Raw genomic sequence first — 15,378 nt, 5'->3', positions numbered from 1 at the left:
ATGTCTGACTCACCCTGGGCCCTAAGGAGATCACTTTTGCAGTTTTGTTGTGGAGCACATTGAAGTTCACCTGAGACTTTATTTAAGAAAAATGAGTCTGTCCCACATTTTAATGTTTCTAATACTCTGCTCACAAATGACTGACAGTTTCATTTTAACCAAGTTTCTTTGAGTTTCTTCAAGATAACACATACAGTACAGGGGTCATGCAAACATGCAGATATGTAATGTGAAACCTGAAAATAAAATACAACGCATGGAGTAAGACTGATGCAAACATTGCCAACTGACTCATATTCATATGAGTAAAATATTCTTAAATAGATTAGAAAAAAGGCCAAAAATAATTAAAGCACATGCATCAATTGGCATTAAACATAAGCCCCTCTATAGCCTCCATATACAAACTCTTACTATTTAGTATTATCAAAAGCTACACAGATCAAACCACCAATATTTTCCGCCAAAATAATTCAGTGTTTGCAGACATGCCTTCTTCAGGTAATCCTTTTGTAGTGCAAAAACATATTTCTCTCACTTTAAGAGCACGGGACACATATTTTAAGACATCATGCTCAATTCTCAAAATTCCAGGAGACCAGCTTTGTATTAAGATGCTGCAGACAGATGCCAAAGCTGAGTATTGCCTTTGATATCCAAAATTTGACTTTGGAGTAGCTTCAACCTAATCAGGCCTCGGAGGCTGGAGGTGATAAGTATCCAAGCCAATAACTGAAATGAGAGCTGGGAATCAGTGGTAAGACTCACACATGCGTTACATACACACACACACACACACACGCACACACACATACACACATAGCGCACATATGCATGCACACACACACCACTCTGTCTCTTTAAGGTTATGAGTGAAACCCTTATGAAAAAAAAAAAATCCAAATGTCTATCTCTCCTCGGGATGTCATGTGGGGCTGTTAAGACGCGACACCTGTCACAATCACCAGACCTTCCTCATCCCCTCCGGGCCGCAAGAAGCGGCCAAGGTCAAAATCTTTAAAGGAAAGGAAAGGAGAGAAGGGAAAAGAAGTGACTAACGACGGACAGTCACAAAGAATCAGATCTGTCAAGTTCAAGCTGTAAAACCTCTGTGGAGTCAGAGGCTGTATGTGCATGTTTATATGCGTGCATTACATACAGTAATACCACTGTGTGTACGTAAAGTGCGTCTGCATACATAGTAAGTGACTTCAGCTGACATAATTAACTTATGTTTCCACAGTAATCACATCTAACTGGTCAACATATGTAACATTATAAATTAAACGTTTTGGTTGAACCGCTCTTTACACCCGTAACACAGATCTGAGCCAAGTAGTGGTTGCAAAACTTCTGGAACTGGCGTAAAATGAGTACTCTTAATTTTTGTTCCGTGCATGTGCAGAGCTCCTGCAAAAGTCTTTTCTCTCTCTTCAACAGTCCAATTTGTTGCCTTCTGTTTCACATTATGGGATGGCAAGGGAACAGGCCAGGACTCCTCAGGATTTGGCCTGATGGAGGAGAAAGGAGGGGAGGTGGAGGAGGAGGAGAAGGGAAGGACAAAAAAAGCATCCCAAAGTGGTGAAAACTTGGCGTCAATTTAACCTTTTCCAGCTGGACATGTTTTGACAGCTGACGGGCGATGCTTCATATTATGAAGAAATTAAAGGGAAAAGCCCTTCCTCACTGATTCAGTCACAAGAGGCAAGTGTCCGAAATATTCAAAGAACACTATGTTTTGAAACAATCTCCAAGCATCTTAGCTTGATCCTTTTGTGTGACACGGAGGTCGACCATACTGTAGGCTGCTAACCAAAGGCACTTCCTTGTTTTGACTCGCTTTGTCTTTTGCACTCTCTCATTCCCTCCTTCTTTTCCCTCTGACAGAAAAGCCTGCCCAGGCCCAGTCTTTGGTAGATAATGACATCCTCTCCCTGGATTAATTGTGAGGGACACATTAAGCAATGGGGCTGACACTCCCTGTAATTAAACTGTTCACACCGACGAGTTCATACTGGAACACTTTCTCCTTTTCTCTCTCTATCTACTGCTGGAGCTGTGTTTGTGAGAAATGTGCATCACTTTGTGAAATTTAAACAAAAATATTGGGAAGCTTTATGGCTCCACCTGTGTCCATAGAACTAGAATAAATGTATTGGCCAGAATATAAAACCTTTATTATAAAATGACCCCACACCTGTTTATGTATATAAGAAACACGTCAAATAAAATTAAGTATGTTGATCTTTAACATCCTTTAAATCTATTATCACAAAACGTATTATATTTAAAATGAATCAGTAAAACTTAACAAAAACAAAATAAGCCATAAAATGATCATATTTTAAAAACAATCTGATGCCAGGGGGGAAATGAATTTTTAAGACTCTTTTGGCACTTGCCATCCTCTGACATAACATTCTGTGACACCGTATCACTTGGCCACTTGACAGATGACCTCTCTGCTCCATTTCGATGCAGATGTCTAGAAACCACTTGTAAGGTATTTATGGCTGCAAAACATTTAACAGGAGCCAGCAGAGGACCCTTTAAAACATGACCCTTACTTTTTCAAACATAATTTTCATGATGCATAATCATTGCTTACAAGGCCCTCAGGGTTTAGGGGACAAACTGTGCGCCTCATACTGTGACACTATACATCCAAGGTACAACCTATGAGACATATGGATGGGTTGCTACCCAAGAGGAGTGAACCACAATGAAGTTTTGGCATTGATTGTGACTTTATAAAAAATAAGAGTGCAGTCATAGTGGTTGTTTTTTTCACTTAGCCAGTTACCATAGCAACCTTTGCTTCTTAAGCAACTGAAATTACCTGTGCTTGTTGACCCTGTGAGACACTGGTAAAAGCAACGCCTATGTCCATGCCCTCACATGCCCAGATCTCCTGAGAATGCTAGGGCCTGTATGGGTATTGCCTCTTGCTCCTGCAGTACCAGCAGGTGCCAAACAAAGGTTAAGGAAGAGGCACGTGCATCATAGAGAGCAATACATACCAAACATACTGAAAATGGAGGTAGGACAGTCTAACTAAGAGTAGCCCATTAAAGCCAGATTTCGATATATAGACCTGGAGACAGATCCCAACACAATAGAAGATAGAATATGATGAGGGTGTATGATGTCACTGCACACATCTGCTTCACTGAGACACTGAATAACATACCAGATATAGTGGGCACAAAAAGCTCTGGGATGTGCTACTGCTCTTTAGCAAATAGTTCTTTAAAAAATGTCATGTGTTCACTAAATGAAAGTGGATTCTCATACACTTCAGTGGCTGAGAATGTATAATACAATTTAATAAAGTCTGTGTGTGAAAAGTCCTTATTGTTTCCAAAACCTCTCTCTCTGTCTGTTATTTTGGGATTTCTCAATAGTAAGAAGGTATTATATACATTGTAGATATGTTAGCATTTGGCTGTGGTCCCCTAAGAGACAACATTTATTGTACAGTACTTATTTTGTTTTTTTTCTTTTCATGCACATTACCATTACATTCAATGGGACAGGTCAGTTTGCCTTAATGTGCTTTGTATTTGTGTCTATACAATTGTATATGTGTGAACTAGGAAAGAGGTGAGAGTGTCCATGTGTTTGGGCTTTATCTGTTTTTTTCTTCTTTCTTTCTTTTTTTTTTTTTTTTTTTTTTTTTAACCACCGTGCACTGCTTTCACACATTACTGCCCAGCAAAGTCTATGACCTTTTCAGGAACACAGGCATGTAGCCTTTGCAGTCATATCTCATATTGAGCTCCCTAATGCTCTGACTGTGGATGCTGTGCTTGCTGCTACGTCGCTCCTGTCCTTGCCTGCCTGCTTGCTATTGCCTCAGGCCATTGGGGCCCTCAGCGCTGTCCACTAAAAAAAAAAAAAAAAAGAAAAAAAACCCATCCGCTGTAATTGAAGAAGCCACTCTAATGTGACACGCACATGCAGGTACGCAAAAAAAGCTATGCATGCATGTACTCACACATGAAAATGTGGATGACGGTATAGACAAATGCACAAACATGAATAAACACATACATACACACTGACCACATTGCTCTTTGGTAGAGGCTAGTGGGGGGTTGGGAGATCTCTGTGACCCCAATGCTTACACACATACACGCACGCACACACACAAAGACACCATAGACCATAAGTTGCCCTCTGACTCTAGACAACCTCTCCTATTCCACTGAAGCACTCAGCTTGTCCTCTCCTCTCCTGGTGTTCCTGTGTTGCTGTTATGGGTTCCTGTTCAGGAGCTGAGGGTTCTATTGTTATGTGACAGCGGTTCCTGTGTGTCCTGTCACAGCCCACTGCTCCCTCTGTCTGTCTTCCTTCCCAAAGCCTCTTCTTCCTTTACTTCAGTTAAGATTTGCATCTCAGGTGGCCTCCTACTCTCTTTACTGTACTATTTGCACAGCAAGACTGATGAATGAACTAGGTGAAGTGCTGTGTTATGAGAATAATGTGCATTGTTGTGTTGTAAATAAACTGAAATGCTTTATTGGAGAGAGTTTAGAGACCATGTAGATTTTGTAATATCAAAATTCCCCATTCACTGTGATATGTATGAAATTATTGTAATCTTGGTGGCATGTTTTGCACCCAAATGTATCTACATTATATTATTTTGTCTATAGAATATTTCTAAATTAACTTTTGCAATGGGATTAAAACTACAAATGTTCCTTTTTTATGTTTAGATAATTAGTGGGAAAAATGATGACCCTGGATGACCCTGACTCACCTCTGGTCAGGTGGTACCATGATGTCACTGCTGTAGATTAACATGGAAAACACATCTTATATGATTAACAGCCAGCCTCACAGACTCTGGTTATCATTACCACTCCAATCTGCGCTGTTTGACTCTCAACAGGTTTACTCCCCACCAACCACGCTGCTGTTGCAAAGCACCTTGGGTGTTCCCAAACTTGCCCGCTGGTAACCCATTACCTAGACATACGGAGACAAACGGCACGAAGGAACGCAAATGTTGATGCAATCAGGTTGCGAAAACATCTCCAGGGCCACGGCACAGACTCCCTCTCTCCTCTCTCCCTCCTTCTCTGCTTCTTTTAATCTGTCCCTCTCTCCTTCAATTATCACAATGTCACCACCACCACTGGGAAACTTTCCTTTTGGTGAATTAACAGCAAAAGAGCTTTGCAGCAGGTAAGCTGGTGCTCTACTATGTCATTGTCATAGCGATGGCTCTGACAAAACAGTTTGCGTACCTGCTTAAGTATTACAGAAATTAACACCTCCCTTCCAGGTACAGTAATCAGGGGGGTGACGGGAGACAATTAATTAGGTCCATCTGCATCACTGCCTTTACATAATTAATGGTGCTCATTACTGAACCACTAGTATGATGTGGAGCATGCTAGCACACTCAGTAGCTCAGAGCATGATAGCATTAAAAGCTCAGGGAATGTGAAGATTCTTGTTCTTGTTGACTCATCTACAGCGTTGACTACAGTGTCTTATAAACTTTTCATTAGCTTATTTTACAGGTTTTCTTAGCCTTTGTGCTAAACCATCGCAAAAATGGTCACATAAGCCAACCCAGTCTCACTTCAAAATATGTAATAGCTACGTTGGTCCACAGTGCAAAACATATTAGTTTCGCAATAACAGCTCTAAAATTGTGAGGTGCCTACATTTTTTTAGCCTATTCTTTCTATTGGTCTGCGTCCATGTCACATGACTGTCAAGTTTCTGTCTGTGAAAACAAAAAAACAAACAAACAAAAATGTTAAAGATATCATGAAAAGAAAACCTTAACACGGTGACGATGAGGAAAATACTTTCGGGTGGCGGGTCCGATTAGCCAATTGCAAAGCTTCAAATTCTGGATTTCAAATTCAATTTATTCTCGGGTACTCTAAAATCTACATTTTTTATTGAAAGAACATCATCAAACGGTTACATAAAATAACACAAATAACATAACAGCTCAGATAACTACACAACACAAAGACAATGATTCAAACAACATGCAACTACGTGGAAAGCCTAAAAAAATCTTTATAATAACTGACAAACTAAACATCATATACATTCACTCAGCATTGTTGTTATCCATTTTTTAGCAGAAAGGAATTCCATCAATATACTAATTTGACAGCAAATATATAATTTCATGATGACAACATTTGGATTCAGAGCAATCAGGTCAACCACACTTCACCATAAAGAGGGATAGAAGAACAGGACTTTAATTACAAAATACTATGTTTTTTTTATGGAAATTGTAAATAGCTTCTAGAAATACTAGGTGTGATACTATGGTAACACCACTCACTATTCATTTATACTACATAATATATTAGAAGTATTTAACAAAATTCTTTCCAAACAAATTCTGTTGTGGTTGAAGCAAGAGTGGAACAGCATGTACAAGATGTGATGTCTGCTACATGTGTAAAAAGCAGTGAGGAACAAAAACAGTGAGCTAAGTCTTAAAGAATTTCAATTTTTAAAAAAACGCCATAATTGGTGAATGAGCTTACGCCCTCTCTCTCAGCTCTTATCCACAACACTTGAGGCTAATGGTCTTTGACGGAAACTCATTCTTTTTCCTTCCTTCCTGAGATCAAATTAAAAGGCACACAGGTAGATAGGTCCTCGACTCATTCCCCCACTTTGCTTAGCCAGGAAGCTCTACTGCTGTCATCTTAACCTGAGAGTAATATTTAAACCTGGAAGCAACTCAAATGATCATATGGCATAGAGGAATTTATAATATGGGGTTAATTGGTGAGAAAGTAAAAATTAGATTATGTTTGATGATCGCCTTGTGAAAATTACAAGTTTGATAATAATAGGCCATTTGCAGGTTGGTTATTGAATGTGGATTCTTTTTTATTGTTTCAGTGCTGCAGGGAGATACAGCGTCATAGAGATTTTGCTGAGTTCTAAGTTACAGCACAGTAAATCCAGAAAACTAGTTTTTACCTAATTGATTATAATCATCTCTCATTTTGTTTTACTTGTGTTAAGGTAATCTATTTTTATGTTTTGCTTAGCATAAACAGTAGTAAAGCCATGATGACACACAGGATGTCATAAAACCTCTGATGCTATGCACCCTGCAAACATATTTCCTCCTTTAATGCAGAATTGTACAACCTGTTCTCTTGCATATATCTTACATGTAAAAAAAAAATGTGTAAAAACATGTGTAAAAAATAATGCAGCAGTCTGCTTGTCCCTCTAGCTCACTACAGTTGATACTGCAGGTGATGAGATGTGCCCAGTGATGATAGTTCAGTTACAAGAGATCCTGGGTGGGTTGCCTGGTCAAGCACAGTGCAAACTGGCTGACAGATTTCTAACATGTGTCTGTTGAAAGTTTCCTGTCTGATGCACAGTCAAGCAACTAGTAGCAATTGCTACTTGTGATCCAACGCAGGCTCAACTGCTACTACAGTAGTGTGTTTTGTAATGTTATAACCTACTTTAAGTATCTGATTAACCTCAAAAGACTAAATGATTTTCAGTTGCCGTATCTGACAACTGACATACAACTGCTATCAAATTAGGGTAAAACAAACAAGAGGTTTTTGCAGTTCCTGTTTGCCCCAGATCTGATTTGTTGAAAATGTCATACTTTATCCTTTTAAGAGTGTTCTGTTCAATCTGTTCAATAACTTTCTAAAATTGGCTCAATATCAGACTGCTGCTGTTCCTCTGAGTGCCTTGTTTTCCTTCTCCTCATCCCTCCTTTCTCTCACTCAGCTAATGAAGGCCTCGTGGCCCACTGTTATTAAAATTACGCCCTTGCCTCTGATATTAATTGGGTCCGTAATAAGGAATGCGTCAGATTCATTATTTAATTGCAAGGGCACATTTGGAATACAGTTTCTGAAATGTATTTTTAATGAAAAACACTACATCCTGACCTAATCATATCAACCTTATTCTATCTAATTAAGGATGCAAAAAATCATTAGAGTTGCAAAATATTAGTTTCAGCTCTGTCGGGCTGCTCCTTTGCTCGCCTTCATGAATATATTTTTTTCCTGTCTATGATAAATAGTTAATGAGGGAAAAATGGCAAAAATTTGCATGTAGGCAAATTAGTCTAATAGGGATATGTCTTTGCTGAGTTAGGAAAGTGACCCTTTTCACAGGAGAAATTGTTACAATAATTATGAAATAATGGCAAAGCCCATCTTATTTTGATGAAAAATGGCCCGCTTGAATAATGTAAAAATCATAAAATGCAATAACCCTAAATTTTCATCATGCTGGAAAATGTGTTAACGTGTTAACATTTTATCAGTTTAATAACGCCAAATTAGGGACAATATGAAGTATGCTGTAATTGTTGCTGTGGAGGGAGATACGTAGTAATACAAGGATGATTTAGCCGTGCCACCACATCAAGAGGCCATCAGCAGCTAAATGAAGCCTTTTCTTAATCACAAACTTTGGGGGTGTAATTTCTCTCAAAGTCTCCAAACATGGGGAAGTTCAATTTTCTCCCAATAAACAGGTTCATCACCATCCCATTAGCAGTGGTGTAGTCACCTCTCTGAGCCAGGGTTGCATTTCATTAAGACTTACAAGACAAATGTAAAAAAAAATAGGACTTGGGGAAAATTGTAGTTTAACGCTTTATGGATGTAGTGAAGTACACATAACACAAATAATCATACCTTGTGAGTTAAGTTTTACCAGCCCAGTCTCTTCAGTCTGTGCACAAATAACATGACTTTACAATTTCTAATTGTGTGCAGTGCGTATGCCAAGTGACATCAATATAACGCAACTTTCTTTTATTTTATAAGGTTATTTTTGGCTTGTTAAGAGAAGGCGGGTTGGGTGGATGGCTAGATAATTTGTTGGCAAAATGTTGCTGGAGAGTTTTTAGTGTCACATCAGGACATTTTTACTGCATTTTACTGTTTTAACCCAAACCAAGATCTTTCCCTAACACTAAGAAAATGTTTTTTGTGCCTAAACCTAACCAACGGCGTTAAATGAGATGAGAAAAGGTTAAAAATGTCTGCACATAAAAATTGGACTTTGGCGTATGCACTGCACACCAATTGAAAGTGTAAAGCCATGTTATTTGTACGCAGATTGTGAGACCGGGTTGTATTACATTTTAAAACAGTTTTAAGAGAAATGTGACCTCCTCAAGTACTAATAATGTGAACAATATTTATCATCGTCCATTTTATGAGTTGTTTTGATTCTCAATAAAGAACTTAGAAAGCGAGATTTCTGTGAGGTGCTTAACAAGCTTGATCAACACCTTGTAAAACAAAATTTGAACAGAAGTTTAAATTTGTCTCAATATTCTAGTTTGGTTATGAGAGAATTAACACAAATTCAATGAGATACAACCCTGAATGTATTTATTGTATGTGATCACATACAGTATTTATTGGTTGAGACACTGTCAACCAAACCTGGAAGCAAAAAAGTACTTTTCTGTAAACTGTCTGCTTTAAATCATATTTGTCATACTACAGATTGACTCTATTCACACTGTAATTAGGAAAACTTTTCAAGGTGAAGACTAGTTTGCTAAAACGAGGTTACACAGAGGAAGTTCACATTGTGTTCACAATAATACAAAACCTCTTACAAAACATGTTTTAGATTGGTCAGGCCTGTTTTTACTCCTCTGGAAGACAAAATGGTACAACATTTCCTGACAGCCAGCCAGCCAGAACATATTGTAGTTTCACTTTTTCCCTCCTCCATAGCCATATGAACTTGTGCAAGCAAAGAGCAAGGGAGTTAATGAACATGGAGAACACCGAGCGATGTGTGCCACTAACAAATCCTACAGAATAAATTAAAGGGGGCTGCAGTTTGATCGCTGCGTTCTATTTCCCTTATCTTAACAAGTCACATTTTCAATCACTATGCAAAGATTCTACATCGGGTGTAGGCTCGGTGCTAATACACTGCCCTTCCCTATGCCATCACCATCGACCTGCGCTGGGCTGTCAAACGTGCGGCAGCCTCACTCCAGCGATAGTAATTTCATGGGGACCTGCATTTATGCAAACTGGAATCCTGCACTCCCTGACACCAAGTTGTCCATGCTCAGTTCACATTAAGATAATGCCCAGTATAGCATGTGCACATGCATCCCACTATGTGTGTTGATTGAGCAGTCTTTCTTTAATGAAATATCTTCGGAAATTGGTTTCCACAGACTAATCAGGCAGCCCGCTAGCCGAGTTTCTGTTTTGGTAATTATCTTGTACTAATTAGAATGAAGCTAAAGACCTCTGAGATGAATTCTCAGCTTTCTGAAATGTAACTAAAGAAAATTTAATGATATAAAATGAGCCTATTCTATACATCCACTCGGACGTAATATCTTCGTTAAAGTGACCAAATTTAATCTGGTAATGATGGACAGCGTGATACTATCATGGCTGCCATGATTGTTCCTTTCAGTATCAACACTCATCCCACCCCAGCCAGACTTTCCGTCAGAGGCGCACCATGGCTGAAATCTCCTGGGGTTACAGGCAACCAACTTTACACAGACCAATCTAACAGATTAGTATCAATGACCTTTTAGCTCATTCTGTCGTTAAGAAAACACCCATTAGCCCAATTAATCACAAAGGGTTTGAGGAGAAGAGCATCGTCTAGAGAGGACAGGAGAAGAGGTCTCAGTGTGGTGAGTTGCTTACCTTGCGCCTCTCCCCATTGAAGCCTCTCCACTGCTCCGCCTTCTTGACAATGTAGCTCAGCTCCTGATTGGACAGCTCCAGGTCTTGAGGCAGGAAGTACGTCCCTTCTTTGGCTGTGAGCCTCTGGAAGACGTCCAGCATGCGACCATCGTTGTGGAATCTGGAAGGTGTAGTGTGAGAAAAGAAGTGAGGAGGGGGAAGTGGAAGCAGGAGTGACGCCATACTGAACCACTGTCTCTACGCTGTAAAGGTCACATGGGGTCAAATATCAAATCACGGGAAAACAAGCATTGCCTTGTGTCAAAGATGATAACCGCAAATTTACCTCTGTGCCAAACTGCATCATGTCCTACTTTTTTTTTACTGCCATATGCGTTGGCTTTTATAAAACAGGTCAAGTAACAATGATCCCAACTCTCTGGAAGAACCCATGAAACTTCTATTGATTAAACAAAGCATATTTGCAGTCTAATGCTCCATAAAAGTCTAATATATCAATACAAATGCAATAAAAGAGCAAAAGGAATCAAACAAAATGGCCTGTGAGTGGGAAGCACTTTGTTAACACAAGCTGACTGTAGCGATGTCTGTGTTTGGCTGTGTGTCTGCATGGTTGTACATCTGTTAATGTGTGGGAGTCAGATCCTGGGATGTTCTTCAGTGTTAATGCTCAGCTTCAAAGATGGCAGATACAACGGACGTGCTGGTTGCAGATGCGTCTGGAGAGCCCGGCCTGAGTCACAAGAAAACGTTGGCACAGCAGAAGGCATATCGATTCATAGCTCCAGATGAGCGCATATTACCAAAGTGTTATTTTTCTTTTGCCACACAAGGGTGCATGCAGCCAACCCCTAAAAAGAATCACCATGTCTGTAAACAAATGCTTTGGCTGACCATCAAAACCAGCAGACCTTGTGCCCTTCCATAGAGATTCTAGCCTGTCAGAGGGTAATCAACTCTCAAATAAAACCAACATCAAGGAGACGGGGATTTATACAAGAAGCTGGTACGGAGCTTTGAACTTAGCATCATTCCCTATCGCTCATGGGAGAGGGATGTTTGTAGAATCTTGACCTCACACACAGGAATAGCATGCATTCATTTTCATCCTACACTTGAATTGTGCTTCTCATTCATTTATGCGGTCTCTCTCTTGGAGGATTTCACCATCTTTGCATCTTTGTGCTTCAAAACAGGCTTATTTCCTTGGTGTTGGAAGTGCCTTGAATGTAAGTACGTGTTACTTATATCTAGGGCATGACCTGGATGACAAGGCTTTCCTCAGTTTTTCTTCAATATAGGGGTCAGCATAAGGATATTTGTTACTGTATGGAGTATATTTTAATAGAATATTCATGACAACAAAACCATGATGGATAAATAGGGAAATATTGATAAAAGGTATTTTTGTGACGTAAAACTGAATTAAATGCATATTATTCCAAAAATACGTGCCTTTATACTGCATATAATTAGGGCTGCAACTAATAATTATTTTAATTATCGATTCATCTGCCAATTATCTTTTTAATTAATCATTTTGTCTACAAAAAAGTAAATAAATAAGGGGAAAAAAGCCCCCTATAATTTCCCAGAGTCAAAGGTGACATCTTCAAATGTCTTATTTTGTCCAACCAACAGTCCAAAACTCAACATATTCAGTTTTTACCATCATGTATGACAAAGAAAAGCTCAAACCATCACATTTTTGCCAACATATTTTTGCCATTTGTGCTTAAAAAATGATTAAAATGATTATTCAATAATCAAAATAGCAGATTAATTTTCTGTTTTTCATTTTCTTACTTGACTTGACCACTGGTTCACTGCCCTACCTCCCAATCTCATACCAATACACTTGAATTTTATAAAATATAACAACCAATCAGTGCAGTTTTCCTTTAAGGAGAAGTGGTCAATGACTAATTGGGCTAAAGGGCACGAGTCTCACTGCCCCCTAACCAGAGTCCCTGTTTAAACTGTATACTGTATGCACATACTGTGTATATATATATATACATATATATGCTAACTTACTGAATACCCTTCCACACACAGAAGCCCACACATACACAAAAGGATAAACACATGTAGGCACTGATTAACTGAGTAGGGAATGCAAACTAAGTATTTTTTTGTAGTCTTAAGCCTTGTAATGATTTGCATGTAACACCACTATCAATGTCACATCACTGTTTCTGATGTTTGTAAAGTTTCAAAGAGGATAGAGGTGTATTTCTGCAGCCAGTGAATAAAGGCTGCCTAAAATGTAATTAAAAAAGGATAACAGTCCATTCTATCTATACATATAGCCTGAGGCATTTTTTTAGAAATAGGTCACGCTCTGTGTCAGAGCCCCTTCCTTGCAGCCAATAGGAAACTGTAACCCATAAAATTATCAGACTTGCTTCAGCCTCGTGGCCTACATTCAATACAAACCCGTGTGGCGGTTGAGTGGCAGAAGTCATTATTCCCGGCTGCTGTTTTAATATTGTCCATTTAGCTGGAGCCCGATAAGCGCCCCGCTTACTGAAATTAGATGGCACCCTCTCCTCGGCCGCCAATCTCAAACTGATTAATTCAATAAGGGTTTTCTTACATTTTGAGCCGTTAATGGAATTTGGTCTTATATGAGGGTGGGAGAACACACCTTGGATGAATACTGAGTTACATTATTCAGTCATTTATAACCCACCCTTCTACTTTTCTACTTCCATGCTGCTAAAAATTATGTCCTTCTATTATGTGAAAAATGTAATAGTCATCTTTTACGCTGAAAATTCTGAATCAATAGTTCTGCGGTGTATGTTTAAGTCTGCCCTCACATTGCAATGCTGTGCTATTCTCCTGTAATTTTGTAAAACTGAGAAAAAGGACAATGTTTGACTCAGCAGTTAGGGACCAGCCTTCTTAAAGTAAGTTGTGAGAGTTTTTTTCATGTTCTTGTGTTAATCTTCACCCTATAAGAAGCTTCTAACAGCTCTTTAAAGGACATAAAGGCTTGGTTAAAAAAAAAATAAAAAAATAAAACCAGTTAATTTAAACCAACTTAAACCAGTCTGAGGTGCAAAATCACAATACAAACCTAACAAGTAAATGCTTCAGCATGGCTGACCTCAATCTGCAAGACATGAGTGGAAAACACAATGCTTTATGATAGAGTGTTTGTGTTCACCACCATATATACGCAGTCCATTTCAATATGTATGAAACATTCAGTGATACCAACCATGCAAAACATTCAGCCTAATCGGATAATGTAAGAGGGTTACATGTTCACGCTATATCAAAACACATCTAACTTTTGAATTAGAAACGCTTTCAGTTTTCCAACCAATTGCAGAGTATGGTATGTTCAAAAAGGCAACTGTGTGGTGCCTGCCTTTGTGTCTAATAGCTGAATGTGTGTGTGAGTGTGCGCCTGTGTGTAGATGTGTGAGGTTGATGCATAACTGCATAAGTAATTCCATGCGACTATAAAATCAAAATGGATTAGATCAACATTTGTTTTCATTTTCTGTTGTTTTTTGTGCTTTTCTGTGGACAGAGGAAGGAAAGGAATGGTGGATGGGGTGGAACCGGCACAAGGATGCGGGGGTGGTTGGTTATTTCTGAATGGATGCTTGAGTATAGTAGGCTGGTGAGGGCCAGAGTGTTTCAGAGAGGGTCTTCCTTTTCATTGGCAGATGTTCCCTACAGGCTGTGTCAATTAAAAATTGGTAATTCCCCACTTTCACTGCTTGAGCTGTGTTGTTATGCTTCTCAGCCACCAGGAAGGTCAAACACAGAGCTCAAAGTCAGGGGTGAAAGAGCAATATGACAAAAGGAACTGGATCCACTTGTGAAAATCAGAACTGAGTGTTTGTGGGACCATGGATGCATGCTCATCACTGTGTTTTTCATCAGTGATATAATATGGAAATTCTTAGTACTGACATGCACTGACATGATAGCTTGTTGCTGTCATAGCATCAGTTTAAGAGCCAAAGTGGGTGCATTTATTTTTGCTCTAAAGGAGTGACTCATAAAAGTCAGTTCCAAAATAATGTTCTACCAGATGTTTGACCTTGCAGCATGTTTGAGGTATAAACAAGAGTACAATATATAGTCTATAGGACTAAAAAAACACTGCTCTGATTTATGACACCTGTAACTGCCTGTCTTTAGTTTTCAGCCAAGTGCCAAATTGTTGTCACTGGTGCACGTAGAGCTAAAATCTTTCTCTCTCTCTCTCGTTGTCACTACTGCCTTGCACTGTGGTATATTTATGCATGGCATAGTGTCCAATGCTTGCATACTGTAATATTTCCCCAGAAATAGTAAGCACGTCACGTACTATTGGTTTCATACTAAGGTTTCGGACATACTAAAAAAATCTCATATACTCTTTTAGCGTACTAAATAGCATGTTAGTGTGGAATTTCAGACGCAGCTTTAGGTTGTTGAAAATGTTTGCTACTGACACACTTTACCAAGCTTGTTGGGTGGCACCTGACTGTTGCCTACGTGTCTCACCTGAGAAGATATATGGAGAGGATGGTGATAGACAGAAGGAGAAGTACTGCGTAGAGAAAGAGAGTGATGATCACCCCCGCTGCACCTGATTGGTCAGCTCGATAGAAGTGCCAGTAAAGCTTGGCTGCATCACCCACTGGTGCATCTGGGCTGTAGGCAAGACGCTGAGAAG

The 15,378-nt window shown here is 39.2% G+C and overlaps 1 protein-coding gene across 1 annotated transcript in view; it reads right to left on the bottom strand.

The window, feature by feature from the left end:
• Positions 1-15,378, bottom strand: part of ofcc1 (orofacial cleft 1 candidate 1) — a 95,794-nt gene that overhangs the window by 17,869 nt on the left and 62,547 nt on the right. Inside the window, exons 20-21 of the mRNA XM_042399661.1 lie at positions 15,207-15,370; positions 10,692-10,851 (exon numbers count right to left, since the gene is read on the bottom strand). Coding sequence (XP_042255595.1) covers positions 10,692-10,851; positions 15,207-15,370 — 324 coding nt within the window. The remainder of the gene's footprint in view (positions 1-10,691; positions 10,852-15,206; positions 15,371-15,378) is intronic.

The sequence above is a fragment of the Thunnus maccoyii genome, chromosome 21, assembly GCF_910596095.1.
Source record: "Thunnus maccoyii chromosome 21, fThuMac1.1, whole genome shotgun sequence".
In the NCBI taxonomy this organism is placed as follows: domain Eukaryota; kingdom Metazoa; phylum Chordata; class Actinopteri; order Scombriformes; family Scombridae; genus Thunnus; species Thunnus maccoyii.
Note: the sequence above shows the minus strand (reverse complement) of the source record. Positions and strands in the feature narration are given on the sequence as shown.